This window comes from Typopeltis vanoorti, chromosome 9 (genome assembly GCF_054136105.1).
Source record: "Typopeltis vanoorti isolate ZY-2024b chromosome 9, IOZ_Tvanoo_1.0, whole genome shotgun sequence".
NCBI lineage: Eukaryota > Metazoa > Arthropoda > Arachnida > Uropygi > Thelyphonidae > Typopeltis > Typopeltis vanoorti.
In genome coordinates, this window is record NC_143557.1 from 69,308,979 (window position 1) to 69,327,916 (window position 18,938).

Consider the following 18,938-nt stretch of genomic DNA (forward strand, 5'->3'; position numbering starts at 1 on the left):
CTACTCAAAATCATCAGTTATACAAATTGTCACAAGCTGATTCATCTGAATTTGAAGTTGTAATCTTCAGAAATAGTGTTTGTCCTGAGGTTTTGGACACCAATGTATAACAATTTCTGAATTATGGTCTTTCTCAGAGTAACAAAAATAATCCATAAACTGAAATATAGACTTTTCAATGGATATGTAACTATATTCAAAAAACATTTTCATATTCTTTATAACATTTAATATATATATATACAGGGTGGCAATAATTAAAGAGGTGTTTAGAGTCCTGTAGTGAAAAATGTATTGGACGAAATTCAACCAAACTCGGTGCATGTACACTCTGGAACATGCGATTTTATTTACAGAACATAAAAAAAAAGTACAAAATCCTTCCACCAGTGTACATTTGGTGCTATAATTTTATGGTTTGGAATTAATTAAACAGTGATGGCTAGAAGTAACACAACATCAATTTTTGTGTTTGTCATGACATGTACCCTCAAGGGGTGTGCAGGATATTATGATAGTACTACATGAAAAAATTACATCATTACAAACTTTCTAACTTCATTTTGTGTTTATATAACTAACAAATGTGGTTCGGTATGTCCTCCTTTCTAAGGCGGACATACTGAACCACATGATGTTCTAAAGAACTGCATTCTGTGAATGACATTTTCTAAAGCGTAATGCAACAGATCTGCATAGATTTGTCTCACATGCTGCAATATTCTGTCTTTCAAGGCTACTAAAATCAGGAACATGTCCTTCATACATCACGCATTTCAGATGGCCCCAACCAAAAGCCACAGGGCTTGAGATCAGGCAAACGAGGTGGCCATGTAGTGGGAAATGCATGACTAATCACTGTGTTCTGTGAAGTGCTTTCATCACATTCACTGTGCCAGCAATCCAGTTTGATATGGTGCTCCATCCTGCATGAATATGGTGGAGTCAATGCATCTTCGCTGCTGCAGTTGCAGAACAACAAAGTTCAGCAGCATCTCTTGATACCTAACAGCAGAGACAGTTCAAGTCACTGGTCTTCAGAAAAGTACAGACCGATAATAAACAATGCAGTGAAACCATTCTACACAGACTTTCAGTGAGTTTAAAGCAGTCTGTTGGAACACATGAGGGTTATGAGCAGCCCAAATGAGGCAGCTGTGTGAGTTAACACTACTGTTCAGATAAAAATGTGGCTCATCACTCCACAAGATCTCCAATGGCCATGCATCATCCACCTCCATTTGAGCTATGAACGGCAGGGAAAACTGCAGTCGAGTTTCAACATCACCATGAAGCAAAGCACAAGGATGGGAGATCTTGTAGGGGGAAAAACCTCAGCATTTGACACAGGATTTTCTACACAGTTGAGTATGGCATGTTCGGTTGCCTGAGCACTGCTGGACCCTTATGCATTATTCAATCTGTGTTCTGCAACGACAGTTGCACTTTTTCAACTTGTTCAGGAATAATCCATTTTTGCCCTCGTCCTGGCCTCAATATTAAAGATTCTGCTATTTTCAAATTGTAAAATCATTTTCATAAGATTTGTTGTCATTTTTGGACTTTTTCTCCTATCCTTCAAACGCTGGAATTCTCAAAGTATGGCATTAGCATTACCATGTTGGTGATACTAAAGCTTGACCAGCAATGCATGTTGCAGTATGGTGAGATCCATAACATTTCAGTCTTATCAAAATGACATGCAACTGTTTCAGTCTTCCTTATGTCCACCAACTCATCAGTAAAAACAGTGAGATTATGCAAATATCACATGATTCTAGTGCTAGTCGCTGATGGAATAGAATTTTTTACTTTTTGTTGTTCTTTCTGTAAATCAGTCAAAACCACCCCATGTTCCAGAGTGTACATACACCAAGTTTGGTTGAATTTCATCCAATACATTTTTCTCTACGGGACTCTGAACACCTGTTTAATTATGGCCACCTTATGTGTGGAGGAAAAAAAAAAAAAAAAAAAAAAAAAAAAAAATATATATATATATATATATATATATATATATATATATATATATATATACAGGGTGTTCGGGATAAATTTGACATATTTATAATTAATTATATTTTTCCGTAAGTTACATGTATTAACACACACTTCTCTTCATTTAAAAGTTTGGACCCTTCTTCATTCACATACAAGATGTCAGAAAGGATGGATAGCTGGAACCCACCTGAATCATGGAAGAGAATAACTTGTATCATGATGATTCGTGCCCGCCATCAAAATAAGGATATTACGACTGCTGCCCAATGCTCCCTGAATACAGTAAAAACAATCAGGCATGAACTAGAGACTTGCAATGGTGACTACGAGGATGTAGCAAGAAGAAAGATCCCTAGCAGACGATCTGATTGCGTTCGTACAGCAGAATTCCTCGCAAATCTGCAGGAACAGGTGTTGAAGAACCCTGGCATTGGAATTCGGGCTTTGTTCGTGGAGTTGCTAACTGTAGTCAAGCCCTGGATAACAAGGGTAGCCAATGGTAGGCCGTATGTATGGCAGCAGGATTCGGCCCCTTGCCACACCTCTGGGAAAAGTCAAAAATGGTTGTCTGAAAATTTCTACGACTTCACCAGTCCAAATGTTTGGCCTCCAAACTCCCCAGACCTTAACCCCATGGATTATTTTGTATGGGGCGCAGTTGAAAAAGACACCAATCGCACTTCCAGTAATACAAAAGCCCAGTTAATGGATAAAATTAAAACAGTTTTTGCGGCCCTTCCCAGGGAGACTGTAGCATCAGCTTGTTCGAGGTTCCGAAGCAGAATTGAAGCTGTGATCGATGCTAATGGTGGTTATTTTGAGTAAATCTTGTTGATAGTATTGTAATTAACTCTGCCTGTAATGTTTTTTTTGTCAATTCATTAAATTTAATAGATACAAAGAAGATTTTCTTTTTCCTTACGAAACTGTCAAATTTATCCCGAACACCCTGTATATTATTATTATTATTATTATTTGACACCTCCAGGGAGTTCAAGACTCATCAGTAGATGGCACCTACTCTACAGCTCTCTGTTTCCACCACTCAACCTCATCCACCAATCGCATCATCTAAACTAACGGCATCTACTGCCGACCACCACTACCACTAGTATTTTCACAGACAATAGCAAACATACATGCCCACGGTGGATTCGAACCCACAGTCTTTTGGCTGGAGAGCAGATATGCTAACCACTCGGTCAACCAGGCCAGCAATATATATATACCCTGTTATCTCTGTGTGACACCAGGTAATTCAGCTTCAGTTCAAAAGACCATATAGAGATTATTTGCATCCTAAATAGGATTCAAACCAAAGTCTTTCCTACAAAAAGCTTTCAATTACTAATCTTTATCCCTGGAGGGTCTATCATCCCAGTATTGTATTTTTTAAGAAAATTACAAAGTAGACCAATATTAACTAAAATAAATTTAGGGGTCACATCTGATTAACTGAAATCCTCAAAAAAAAACTTACAACCACTTACATTCATATAAAAAAATTGGCATCCTTCATCTGCTCTATCAAAGTCTAGGAGTGTGGCTGGTCTTTGGCAGAACAGACGGATGTTTTGTAGAGCAGATTGCTAGATGTTTATTAGGTCCCTTGTAGTGGTAAACTACCCTACTATGACTAAATTTACAGGACAGCCAACCTAAGAAATGTTGAACACAAGGACTATATCTGTTTCCACCACTGCAGCCACTCTGGATTTGCTGACCATGCTTTGGATACCTGGTATACGATATGTTGGAAGAAGGCCACTCTACTCCATTACAGCAAATATAAATATGAAAGACTTTTACTTGAATCTGCTTCTGCCTAAAGAAACTACCCAAACCTCAAAACATTTAAGGTTAAGCTAAGGACACCAATTTAAGCCCACTAGGAGACACTATATGGGACTTTAGGCTTACTTTCAGTTGACATACTTTAACCTTATTACTTAATGTAATGCCTGCATGCACATGTCATATTGTGTTCCATGATGATGGCAATGTGACTTTGCCAAAATACTGGAAGAATTAATTAAATTTATTTTCGTTAATATTGGTCTACATTGTAATTTCCTTAAAAAAAAATAATAAAGTTATAAATATAGCCAATGTATAAGCCTTACCACCAGGCCTATTGAAGTAGACAATTTCATAGTCTAATGTCATTATTTGCTGAGAAGCACCTTCTCACTATTACCTTCAGCAAATAATCATATAAATTTTTTCCACTTTATCAAGTAAATTATAATTGACAAAACAATTATACTTAATCCTATATCCAAGCCTCAGCAAACAAAGTTTATGTGTAAAGTATCTTTATAACTTAGCTATTTGTATATAGAGGCTGGTCTGGATAGTGACCGTTCCCATAATTCATAATAATATACACACCCAAAGGGAAGTGTGCTTTGCATTATGGGATACTAAGGTACCTGTTGTGAAGCAAACAGCCTCTGTACAAAAACAGACAAGTCGTCCAGATACTTCACACTCAAACAAGAATATAATTTCTTGTCTGTTATAATTTCCTTCAGCAAAATATAAAAACTAGCAATATGATGTGAGAAAAGTGGTATGATCTCCCCAACCACACACACACAGATCCATGATGGTCTCTGTTGTCAATGACTAGAGGATATATATACCCACAAAACTCTACAAAGAAAAAATGGAAAGAATATCATTAATTATCTAAATATTAAGGAAGCATCTAAAGATTACATAATTTGAATAAATAAACTCGCTGCACTGCTGAATTAAAAACAGCATTATATTTACACTTAAAAGAGAAACACAGTACATGCAGTTAGGAACAACATTCCATCAGATTCTATTTTAATAATATCATGAACCTAAAGAATTATCACAACCATCTAGTGATGATAATCATTGTCAGATTTAGGTATTGAAATTTTCAATCAGCTAGTGATCATTCTGTGACATGCAGGTATCTGCAGGTAGCACACCAGATTTCTTAAAATTTTCTCTAATTATAGTATTCAGCAAATAAATTGAAAAGGCTAGCAATTTGACAGGAGTGAGTTTTAGACCCATTCCACTTATAACAACTAACCCTACACTGGGGTGATGAGGTAGAGGCTGGTCTTAATGCAACAGATTAGACTAACTTTCCAACACCCTCCTATTCAAGATGTTAATATTATACCCACATTCTTCCCCAACACACACACACACAGGGAGCATCAATCTGTTATAGGTTCTGCAACCTCTTGTGTGGGAGTGATAAAAGTAACAGTAAAATAAAGTACACTCCTAAATCCAGATTTTAACATTTTTATCACCAAAATCAGGTTCTCTGGGTTTTACCTAAGACAGTTTTACTAATCGATTGTTATTAACTGCATTTCACTGTATATTCTCAGGCATTTGTCTGTTTGCAGGGGGGGGGGGGAGTTACCATGGAAGAAAGTCTTGCCACTCCAGTATAAGACAATATATCTTACCTTCAGTTGAAGAAGTCATTATTTTTCAGAGAAAAACTCCTCACTTCAAACACAAATATTTTTAATCAAAGGGCATATGTTACATCATCTTATAGATCAGTGGTGTTCAACCTTTTTTTACTACGCAAGCTACTTTTCTATAAAAAGTTATTCAGCGACCTACTCTCTTATATAGATCACGTGCCCCCAACCTGATATCTGATTACGGACAAATAAACAACTAAAAAAAAAATACACAACTAAAAACTTCATTTGTGTATTTAAAAATGTATTTATCACTTTTAATTATTTTAATACAACAAAAATAAATAAATATATATATATATATATTGGAATAAAATATTTATTTCTCTATTTTGGAAAACCAAAGTTAGAAAAAACAACAGATTGATTACTAACTCACACGTTACAGGAAATGCTGGTTGATTAAAAAAAAAAAAGTTAATGTGAAATTTGGCATTGTTTGGACTCCGCAATATTTTCATAGTCGAGTTGATACGAAGAAGTGGCCAATAGCAGACAATCATCCAAATGATCATTTGTCATTTGGTTTCTTAATTGATTTTTTATGATGATCATAATAGAAAAAGCGGATTCTGACAAGTATGTTGATCCGAAACACGACAGAATTTTTCGCGCAATATCAGTTAATACTGGGAATTTTTCATGTGCATACTTCCAAATGACTTCATTGTTTATTGATTTTAAATGTAAACTATTCTGAATGTTTATTATCTCAAGTTCTACTTCGGCTTGGTTTATATCAAACAGCCCACTAATTTTATTTGAAATTTCTGTGATGTTCAAGTTTTCTTGAAATGGATTATTGATAAAAGATACAATCATTTCAGTTTTATTAAAATCTTTAAATCTTGAATTTATTTCTTCCTCAACTAATTCTATTTCACAAATAAATTCTTTTAAATCATAGCGAAGTATTCCTTGATTTTGTTCAAAAAATTTTAATAAATATGGGAGATATCTAGATTTGCGGTCATTTATAATTTATTTAATAAAAGTAAGTATTGTTGGAAAGAAGTTTTTATTGAACTTAACATGTCAATTAAATTTTTATCTCTACCTTGTAACTCTAAATTTAAATTGCTTAATTTCATATAGAAATCTACTAAAAATGATAAGTGCAACAACCATCTTTTATCACTCAACTGTGGATAAATATCTCCTTTTTCATCAAGAAAATTTTTTTATATCGTTAATTAATACAAGAAATCTTTCTAAAAATTGACTTCTGCTGAGCCAGTGAACATTATTGTACAACAGAAGTTCCCTATCATCATCTGGATGTAATTTAAATAATCGCCATTGCAGGGCTTTTCCTCTAACAGAATTTACAATTTTAAATGTAATATCCAAAACATCTTTTGTGTTTAATCTTTTACTACACAGTACTTGCTGGTGAATAATACAGTGGTACGTTAAAAAATCTGGATATTTGTCATCGTTTTTACATAATGAAATGAAGCCTGATTTATTACCTATCATTGCAGGAGCACCATCAGTAGTAATAGACACAAGTTTAAAAAGCGGAAGTTTGTGTTGTTTCACAAATTCATCAAATGCCGAAAAAATGTCTTCTCCCCTAGTTCTTCCCAATAATGGTATAATTTTCAAAAGTAGTAGTTCTTTACTTGAATAATCTTGAAATACCATGTGAATAAATACCATTAACTGAGCAATATCAGTGAAGTCGTTTGATTCATGAAATTGTAATGAAAACGCAACACACTGGTGAATGTCTGACATTAACCTGGCCTGGAAACTTTTCTCCGGCAATTGGAACTCTTCCTTTCGGTAATTCAAAACCTTGTCTGCGGCATAGAAGTAGTCTCTCTCTAGCGACGTCTCGAATCGAGAAGCTCCTTTCTGGAAGCAGGAAACTCCTCTCTTAAGCAACGTGGATCCGGGCAGTCTCTCTGATGGCGACTCTGGACCGGGCGACCTCCCCTCTGACAGCAATTCTGGAACCGGGACCTCTTCTGCTTGCTTCAATCCCTTTTTATTAGGCCTCCTCTGCGACCTTGCATGAAGTTTGGCAACCCCCAAAGAATCGGTATGAGTCTTTCATCTTAAGTTTCAAGTTCAGCATGCCTTTTGTTCTCCTCCGCTTTCTTTTGATTGTAAGTTGCCGGCCACTAGAAAGTTATTTGAAGTTTTTCTGACTGACTTCGGAGATGTTTACACTTAGAGCCTGCAAGCCTTTCTCATACATACAAGTTTCAATAACAATCTTTCTAATGCCGCCATGTACAGCTTCAGCGACAAAAACATTACCTTTGTTTTTAACACTCTAACATATTCTTATTAAAGCAGTATATACAGTTAGCTTCAAAAGAATTATTTACAAAAACATCTGATACAAACTATACTGAAACAAACAAAGTTTATTTTTTTACAATATTCACATGAGACTTCACCTAAGTAATAAAATCGATGTAATGTGCTTTGGAATATTTAATATTTAAGCTACAATCGAGTTTTTACACTTTGCTTATAATTGTATTCACTCGGCTCGCTGTTTGACTTCCACTGATCCAAATTAATTCATTTACCCAGACTTATAAGAAAATTACTGATTTGACAATTTTAATGAAAAATAAATAAACAATAGCAATACACTTAAAGCAAATTAAAAATAATACAAAATAATGATAAATAAAATATTATGTTTTCAGTTTTAATTAAGTTTGTAAGTAAGGAGGAATACACAAGAGATCGACCAAACATCGCTCCGCGATTGACGGGTTGAACACCCCTGTTATAGATGATGCAACATATACCAGCATATGCAGCATAATGAGGGCTTGAAAAATTTTGTGCTAGCTTATCAGTCAGGCAAATATCTCACTCATCAAATGTTAGCTGGGTTCACGGTTGCTTAGTATATCACAATCATGTTTATTCCTGGATCTGGTTTTTAAGCTTTGGTTAATACTATGGCTAATTTTATCCCTGTATAACTATCAGTGTTAAAGCAAATATGCTAACTACTGATGTATTAGTGTATGAAAGAAACATTTTTATGTATCTTATAAGTGATACAAGACCAATCATCTTTTTTTTCTCATACCATTTTTTGCTACACTTTCACTCCTAACATTTATATGAATCATTTTGTGTGTGTGGGGGGGGGGGGGGGGAATTCTTCCTTTCCATTAAAGGACAATGGAAAAAAAGAAATACTTGGGGAAAATCAGGACTTTTTTCTCAACTTTCCAAGTGTTAATATCCACTATTAACAGTCAAATTCCATATGTTCCATACTGAGTAAGAACTAAGCTAAATTATCACTGCCAGCTGGGTTATCTCGTGTTGCTGTGCATGAAAGATTAAATTTTTCAACAATTCACCTTCTATCACTAACTGCAGAGAACTAATGCATGCCACATGCTATTATATTTAATGTCTAGCGTGAACTTGCTTATTTGGTTTAGTGGTTTTTCAGAGTTTAATCAACTTTGTGACCTTTGTATTTAATATTTGTTTAAATGTATCTAGCTCTAAAGAAGACACCAGTTCTCTTTTAGATAGTAAAACTAGTCTGAGTAGTTTATTTAGATAACTAATAAATTCCTGCTTTCTATGTATCATATTTAGTCATAAAACTTTCTTTCATCAAAACATTTTGCACAAAAATTTGCTGCCAAAAAATTACAGTTCAGATCTCTCACTATAGTAAATACCACCGTAATAAATTCTCATTACAACAAACATTCAAAAAGAAGTCACAAAGTTCTAGAGGCATGATGCTATTCTAAAGGAAATTCAATTAAGCCCTCTCTCATCTTTCATCAACCGAACATTTAAGAAATGCAAAAACTGTGCTACACAAGTAAATAAGTATCACTTTGACCATGCTTATAAGTCACTCAAACAAATTAATTCAGTTTAAAACTATTTCACACTTTTATCTTTAAGAGGGAAAGGATTCCTTGTATAACTGAATAAGTTTTCTTATGTTTAAGTAATCAAATTCAACTGCCTATATCAAAAAGGGATACAAAACACTGAATGATTAATATCTTTCAATTTTTTAGTATTTCTCTCTTAAAGAGTTAAGATGTCAAAGTAACATATTCAAATCTTTAAACCAAATTACAACAATCATTTTATTTCCTAAGTTTCTACAATATCCCTGGTGTTGTAGAAACTTAGGAAATAAAATGACTTAGGAAACTTAGGAAATAAAATAAAAAAAAAAATTAAAAAAAAAAAGGTCATCTCACATGAAGAGGACTGAAATTTGGTAATCGTGCCTTATTGTGAAAGAAATCAGTATTAGTGAAAAGACACCAAAATGTGTTATCAGAATGATAGTTTCATTTATATTAGCATTTGCTCATCTACTTTGACCATATCTGATTATAAAAATAATGTTTAATTTCTCATTGCAATACCTCAACAAAATTTACTTTTCACACAAGAGTCACTGCATGATGCCATCTTCTCTTTTCAGCAGACAACATAAGAACAAGGAGCAACCAATCACAAAACAGCAATGTCTCGAGAAGCAACAAACTACAAATCAACAATGTAAGAAGTAGCCAGCTACTAATGTACAACTGTCATCAATCTGTCCGGTCACACCCTCGACAATGGTGGATGCTCACTTCTTCAACAAGACCTAAACGAAGCAACTGCACCAAGGTTAGTTAAGAAACTAATTTATATATATATATACAGTAGTATCTCGCTAATCCAAACCTCTTTAGTCCGAACCCTCCAGTAATCCAAACTGTGGTTTGAAAGAAAAAAAAAAAGGTTTTATTACGTATTATTATATTTTGTGTACTATTATTTTTATTTAATAATTATTATTTTAACCATTATTATTTATTTTATTATTATTACAGTACAGTATTTTTTTTTTAATACTATCGATTGTACGGTTACACTGTAGGCCTATTTTGATTTATTGTGTGTTCACGTTTGCTTTTTTATACTGTACTGTACTATATTGTCGGCATGAATCACCGCTGTCGAGAGTCATGGATAAAACTGTGGCTTTCTAGAATTTATGAAGATAACTACGGTGATACACAAAATGCGGAAATTAAAAATGTGCATAATTTGGTTAAAAATATAAATCCATATGTTGAAATTTCACAAACGGAATGGATTACAAGTAGAACCGAAAGTGAATTCGAAATCAAATTAGATGCTGAAATTATAAATATGATGCTTCAGAATGAATTAGAAGACGATGATGACAATAAAGAACTCTAAGGAAAAAAAAAAAAGTAAAACATGAAGAGGCAGTTGACAGTTACAGTTTTAATATGCGTATAGAATGGGCTAAGCTGAATGATACGCCATTCCACAAAATTTTATTACTAATGCAGCTCCGAGAAGAAGCATTTGAAAAAAGTTTAGCTTCCAAGAAGCAAAAGAAAACCAGTGACTTTTTTACAAAGAAATCAAAAACTTTTTTTTTGGTGTTATTTTGTGATTTTTTTTTTTTTTTTTTGTGTTGTGTACAAGAAAATGATTTTTTTACGTAAATTAAGTTATGTACTGAACTATGCAATTTTCTTAAATCGGAATCCTCAACAATACAGGTACACACAAACTAAATTTTTTTTTCTAAAATAAACTTGTGTACTGTATTATTTTTTAATTTTTATATTACAGTAGATTAGCATTTTTTCTATCAGTTACTTCATTTATTTACAGAATTAAATTGATGTACCATTAGAATCTGATTACTTTTGTCTTAAAAGCTACTTATTGTCGTCTCTTGGGAGAAAATTCGCTAATCCGAACTTTTCGCTACTCCGATCATGGTTTTTATTAGTTCAGATTAGCGATATACCACTGTATATATATATAATACTGAAAGAAGTCTAAACTCCCCTTCTGCTAATATATATATGTGTGTGTGTGTGTAGGAATATGCAGCATCATAAACAATAATAAATCACTAAAAAATAAATAATGGACATTAAATCCCTACTGTTGTTCTTAAACAGCTTACCTTGAAAAAAATAATCAAGTGATATCTGACAACAGATACCAAGAGTGAACTATAACCCAATTAAAAAGGAAACAGAACAGCTTAAGTCACATATAACCACATGGTCAACAGAAATCCTTAAAAATTTACTGCACTATGTGCCCAAAATTTACGAAGTATACTCAGCAGTTTTAAAGATCTCCTTCCACAGAGGTGTATAGTAGATCCATTGCACCTGTAACCTACCATGCATAAGTGAAACAGGATGTACAATCCCAAAATGAAAAGAGGAACACAAATGATATATCACATTACTTCATTATAGACAAGCAGACCTTTCTGACCAAGTACTACAAATGTGCTCAGTCAGAAACAGTTTTTCAAGCAGGAATAACTAATATATTCGATACTAGGAAGAACAGAAATTTAATTTGATAATAATCCAGTGGCTCTCATACAACAAATAGAACTTAAACAGGACTATAGGAAATTAGTAACTGCTCTATTTCTGAAATCCTTCTACCTTAAAAATGAAAAGTAATGAATTTTTTTTTTAAAATCCTTTGTGGTTATATGTCCCTCTGACCAGAGATTTTTAAGGATGAAAAAAATGCATGGATTTGTATTTTCAAAGTTTTATGAGTTCCTCTGTTTGCTATAGCCAATTGTCAAACTCATACATTCCTGTTTTGAAATGTTTTAAATTATTAAAAACTAAATCATTATTTCGCATGAATGAATAACATGGAGGGAAAGATTAAAAGAATGTTTTAAATTAAAATGTTTGTCAGTGCATGCTTGCATTTCATACATACAAGATAAAATTAGTAGCATGTATATATATCCCAATTCTTAAAAGGAATATTGGAAATATAGTGACATAAGAGAAAAATACATACACTTTTCCTTCAAGTGGTATTCCACCCCAAGCAATATATCTTCTGTTGCTTTCAATTAAGGTTGACTTTGTTTTTCCAGTGCTCTTCTTTGATACTGCTCTCAGTCTCTGATACTCTTCATGAAGAGGAGGTATGGCAGGATTTGTCAAACAATCAAGTGTTTCCCCTTTAACAACAAGAAGATTATGGTCCTGAAGCTGCTGGTGAACTGCAGCTTGTAAAATACTGCAGGGAGGAAAATCACCATAACATGTTTGAACATCAGGTATAACAGAAACTGATCAACTTTATTCAAATCAGAGATATTAAGCAGTAAGGAACTAACAGTGGTAAATGAAATGGTAAATTATTGCTAAGCCAAAACAATGAGGTTTTTTTTTATCTATTCATTATCTCAAATGCTTAAGAATGGAAAACACAGAACAGCTAAAAATAAAATATCAATAAAGGCACATATTTTCTTAAGTAGTAATAAAAATTTAGCCAAGTTCATACTTAACTTTATTTATTAACAATCCTAACAAAACAAGTGATTCTTGTTGATAAGCTTATATGTTGGTAAGACATGACTATTAAATTATACTAAATATTAATTAAAAGAAAACTTTAATCAATACTTCCTATATTTCAGCAATGTTACATTGCCATCTTCATGGGAACATGAAGCTATGATAAGTGTACGCAGGCCAAACAAAGGCCAAAGAGGGTAACTATTGTTGTTCCTACACTCCTAAATGCCCCCTAGCAGGCTAAATTGGGTTGTCTTGGCTGTTGAGCTGATGTTCTCATGATACAAGCTTAACAAAATTTGGGATAGTCCATGCACCCAAATTTGTTGAGGTTCGGGAAGTTTTTTAGAGCTGAGGCTGATTCCATGAACAATCTTTCGTATTTATATTTGCTGCAGTGTAGTTAAGTGGCTTTCTTCCATTGTATTCTGTGGCAGGTATCCAGAGCATGGTGCGCAAGCCCAGAATGGCTATATTGATGAAACTGGATGTAGTATTTGTGTTCGGATATCTTGATATTTGCTGTCCTGCCTGTTTGGCCATAGTAGGACAGTTTTACAGCTACAAGGGACCTGGTATACTCCAGGTACGTCTGGGGGAAGTGGCTGGTCTTTGGTGGAGCAGATCAGAGATGCCAATTTTTATATGGTTTGTAACAGGTCGTCAGGTCATATTTCTTTAAGATTTTGGTTAACTTTTCAGAGGTGCTTTCGATGTAAGGGATGGTGATAGATTTAGTGTAATCTTTGTTATGAAGGGGAATTGTGGTTAACTAGTTTTAATATTTTCTGTATTTTTTGGGGATTGCAGCCATTGACTAAGAACGTGTTAAGGATGTGGTTTAGTTCAGAGGTTAGAGCATTGTCATCTGAACAGATTAATTTTGCCCTGTTATATAGGGTTTTTATAACCCCATATTGTTGTGAGGGGTGTGTGTGTGTGGGGGGGGGGGAGGATTGCTGGTGAATGCATCTGCCTGTACGGGTTGGTTTTCTGTAACCAGAGAAAGCCAAGGATCCATCAGGCTGGCATGTAATCAGTGTAGGAAAGGAAGACTTATTTTTTTCTTTTTCCAAGGTGGACTGGATTCTGGGGTGTTGGTTGTTTAAGTGTGTTAAGAAGATGTGGAGTGTATCTGAGCCACGTGGCCAAATAGCGAACACATCATCCACGTAGTGTAGCCAAACAGTGGTTTTTGTGGGGCTGAGTTTAAGGCTTTTTCTTCAAAGTCTCCATAAAGAAGTTGGCCAGGGGGAGGGAGTGGTGAACCCATGATTGTCCCCTCTATTTGTTTGGAATTTTCCTTGCCAAACAAAATAGCATGAGTTCATTGTGAACTGAAATAGGGCTGAGATATCAGGAAGAAATTTAGCTTGGATGAGCTCTAAGGTATTATCTTTGAGTGGGACATTCATGAATAGGGAGGAGACATCAAAACTGACCATTATGTCAGTGTGTTGGAATGAGAAGTTTTCTATACTGGCTTTGAAGTGGGCAACACATCATCACACATGAAAAACTTATCACACGAGTTTTTCGTGTGTGATGATGTGTTGCCAGTATAGTGTGCGAGTGCTTTTGCTAAATGTTTGATATTTTGTATGTGGGAGAATCAATGCCATCCACTATGGGATGAAATGGCACGAGCTGGTGGGATCATATTTAATGGGGAGGTAAGTAGACCGATCTAACAATAAAAAAGTAAGATTACCTGTATAGTTTGGTTGAGAACCACAGTGGCATTTCCTTTATCTGCTTTAGTGATTACTATTTCCTCTGTTGTTCTTCATTTCTTGTAGTGCTTTATATTCTTCCTTGGATAGGTTAGTATTTGATGGTTTTTGCTTTGGTCAGAACACCAGCTACATCCAGTCTGATATTGTTGTAAATATGGTTGGGAAGGTTGCGAATTCCATGTTCTATCTGTATCATAATTTCTTTGGATGGTATTTTCTTAGGAGCTAAGATGAAACTGTGGCCACGTGCAAGTGTGTTGAGAGCTTCAGGCTTCAAGGTAATGGAGGACAGGGTAGTTACTGTGTTGAGCGGTAGTTGGGATTCGGAGGTAGAGTTCCTTTTCATATTTTCAAATTTTTTGATGTGCCAACATCGTATTTTTTGGTTGAGATGAATTCTTTATCTGCTGAAGTGCATGAGATGTCGTAGCAGCAAACTCTTCTTCCAACACCAATGAGGTTGGCAAAAGACCGTGGGTTGCAGCAATCTGTTCTTGTAGTAGGGCGAAGCTAGTGCACTTATAAATATGGAGAGCCTTCTGTGAAGAGAAGCAGTGCTTTAATTTCACACAATTTGAGGTTACCTTATTATCCTGGGAACGTTTTAAGAAGGTCAAACGATTTAGTTGTCTTCATATCTTCAGCTTTAATTTGCCGTATTGGCGAGCCTTGCGTGCAATAGAATCTCCGTGGATGATAGTAATTCTTGTTGATAAGCATATATGTTGGTAACACGACTATTAAATTATTTCCAAAAATTACAACATATACTAAATATTAATTAAAAGAAAACTTTAATCGATACTTACTATATTTTGGCAATGTTACAAGTGGAATTACAGATATTAAGCTGCATAATATCAGTAAACATTAAAGAGAACTAAAATCATTTTATACTAAGCCGATATACATACTGCTTAATCTTGAAGTTGTTCTTTATTAAATGATTAGAATAATGAAGTATAATAAACGAAATTATTCTGTTTTCTTTGCTAATTATTCAATTGGCAAAAAGAATAATTCAATTTATTATTTAGTACAGTATATGATATTATATTGTTTGTTATGATAGAAAAATGGAAATCTTTATATGAATCATACAAACTTTATATATAAATTTACTATTGAGTTTCTATCCATGTGTGTGTGTAGTCTAACCAGATAAAATTTCTTTCTTTTTACTGAATGTAAAATTAATTTATTATTTAAAAGTACTTAAAATTAATTAAAAGTACTTATTCAAATGAAAATATAAAGAGAATAAAATTATTCTCAATTTAATAAGAGAGCTAAAACATATTCCAGTCTTACTCTAAGGCATATTTTGCTCTTACTTTTAACAGCACCTAAATCTCTGGGAAAGATAAGATTTCTCTTTTCTTGGGATAACTCTAACCATAGATCATTCAAGGCATAAATATATATATATATATATATATATATATATATATATAAAAAACTTTATGCATCCAAAAAATTAAGTTCTCTCTTTTGTTCAAGGTTAGTTAGTTACTCTAGTTCTGAACTATTAAATCTAGCTGGCTGATTGGTAATAGATTGCATACCCATTCACCAAACCAATAGGTTGGTTCTTCAAGTTGGATAAGCTGCAGGCACAAGGAATTTTAGCAACTGCAAGATTAGTAAGAGGAAGAAGATCCTTAGGTGGATGGATGAAGGTAGCTAAGCAGGTGTGGAGATCATATTTGTTGAGAACTTTTGGCTATTTTTTTCAGATGTACAATAAAATATAAGGGATATGAATAGTTTTGCTGTGATCTTGTGTGTTGGTTGCAGGGGCATGCAGTATTTTGTCACCCTATCCCTCTTGCAAACACACACAAGATCACAGCCAACTATTTCTAAATGTCTACACGAAAAACAATGAAAAAATGAACAGTCACTAAAATACTAAACCTGCTATATCTTCTTCCCCCAACAGTTGTTCTATCACCATTGATGTAACATAAATGATAACTTTTAAGCATTTTTCTTTCTGTATGAGACTTCATAAATATCTGCTATTGAGTTCCAAAAATCCTCATTTCTCTCATAGCAGTATTATGATGATGATCGTTTCACTCCACACATGCTCCACTATGTGCCATACTTTGGTCCTTGTTTCAGTCATGAAGTGAGAAAAATGACTTACCATTACGTGTTATAGCAATGGTACTTTACTTGAAAACAGTAACCTTGCAAGTTATACAAGAAAACATGCAAGTTTTTTTTTTCATATCATGAATACCTTTAAATGAAATTACAGTTATATTTTCTAATAAGTGCTTAATTATACCAATGCATTCATACAGTACACACAGCATATGTAATAGGCAATCCAACAACTTTACCCCCCCCCCCCCAATGTAGTTGAGCAATTGTAATATAGTATTGTCCAAAATTTTCACAGCTCACAACATAAATTACCCAGTGTAATTAAATGCTTGAAAATTTTACATAATGAAAATGCTTTCATCTTGGCTTTGCAAGATACTCAATGAGTATCTTGCAAAGTGAAGTCAAACACCGAATCATGTGACTGAGCATATCGTGAAGAGTGAGCTACCACAACATCGAGTGCTACCAATTCTCATAAATTTTATTATTTTTCGTCTTGTTAAATTATTGTTTATAGATAATTTATATAAATTCATCCTTCATTATGAACAATAAACAAAAGAAAACACAAACTGAGTTGTGATGGGTTCTGCTGCGATGTACATTTTAAACCAACAATAAAGTGCATCTCTGTATAATTATGTGTAAGGTATAACGAGAATCAAAGAATATGTTATTTTGTTTCATCATCATAACATTTAGTTGATATTACTGGGGGGGGGGGGATGCAAAAAGTTTGAAAAATAAGAAACAAACCTTGGACTCAAGAAAACACTGACTGTTCAGGCCAGACATTCACCAATTGATCTACAAGAAAGAAAAATTAGGACTATATGAAAGACTTAAGCAGTTCCAAAAATAGAAGAAATCTTACTAAAAGTATGTGGTCCACATGATAAACAGAAATCCAGCAGGTATTCACCATTTTTATTAGCTTTGCTCTTTTCTCCAAATTTTTCTCTATGACTGGTATCAATTTCCTAATCTGCTCTTAAGAGTAATAACGAATGGAGTAATAATACAAATGTTTATATTACTACTCCACTGGTGGCACTAGCACAGAGTAAAGCAAAAACTGTATTGCACGTGTCCTACAGATAAGTCTTTTATTTTAGTGATTACTAATAATTATTTTTGATTATATCTTACTTATTTTAGACTAACATTAAGTGTGTATCTGTGTGTTAATAAAATTTAACATGGACTATCGTTTTAGAAAGTGTTTTAATACTTGTCAACAATGCGTACATGGAAAACAGTAGCCAATTTTAACACAAGGGATTTTATAGTGAATATTCTGTGTGTTTATTACCAAGAGAGAATGGATTGTGGTATGAAATTATGAATGGACAGAGAGAATTTGCTGTAAATGTTTTGTGTGCAATGCAAGAATGGCAAGTCATGTAGAAAGCGGGAAAATGAATTGATGAATGTTAATGATGTGAGGAAAGATAGCAAAAGTGGACTGGCAAAAGAGGAAGTAGTGAAATAGTGCATTTACATTACATCCTTAACAGGACAAAATGGGAATTAGAGCAACTAAACAAAATCTTGTTTTGTAATACAGCAGGTGGGAAAATGAAAGAAAATGTGAATTCAGAAAGCATGATAGTGTGAGAAACTGTAAATTAGGATACAGTATTGCATGTAGAATCGATGATAAGATGTATATACTTAATGAGCTAGTGACAAACACGTTTCCCAGGTGCAAAAATCAAGGATGTTAGTGATGCTGTTGGGTTGTAGAGGGGAGATGTGAAAGAGATGATTGTTATGGCAGAAACAAATGATTTGAACAAGGGGGAATTATGAAATGAAAGAAGATATAAAACAGTTGTTGAAAGAAGTTAAGTTGTTAACACTAAAGAAGTAAACATTGTGATTGCTGCCTCAGTATGACAGAACAGAGTTGGAAAGAAGGGTCATGATTGTTAATGACTCAATCAGAAGATTGTACAGGAGAAATGGTGAGCAGTTTGATGTATGGAGTGAATTTGATGGGCGAAAGGACTTCTATTTACCTGATGATACACCAGAGAGTAGTGCATGGTGGAGTACCTCAGAGTTCTGTACTAGAGCCCCTACTCTTTATTTATCAATGTCTTAACTTTCCAGCAAATGTGAAAGGTTGTTTCATCACTGAATAACAACAGACCAAGATAATAGGGATTGTCATCGATATGGCTGATCATCTCAGCAGTGAAATCAGCTCTCAAGCAATGATCATCTGATGGAAAGTG

General features: G+C 34.0%; 1 protein-coding gene across 1 annotated transcript in view; it reads right to left on the minus strand.

Moving 5' to 3' along the window:
- The window catches only part of LOC150103130 (uncharacterized), a 607,032-nt gene that overhangs the window by 166,230 nt on the left and 421,864 nt on the right, over positions 1 to 18,938 (minus strand). Inside the window, exon 21 of the mRNA XM_090397550.1 lies at positions 12,336 to 12,560. Coding sequence (XP_090253676.1) covers positions 12,336 to 12,560 — 225 coding nt within the window. The remainder of the gene's footprint in view (positions 1 to 12,335; positions 12,561 to 18,938) is intronic.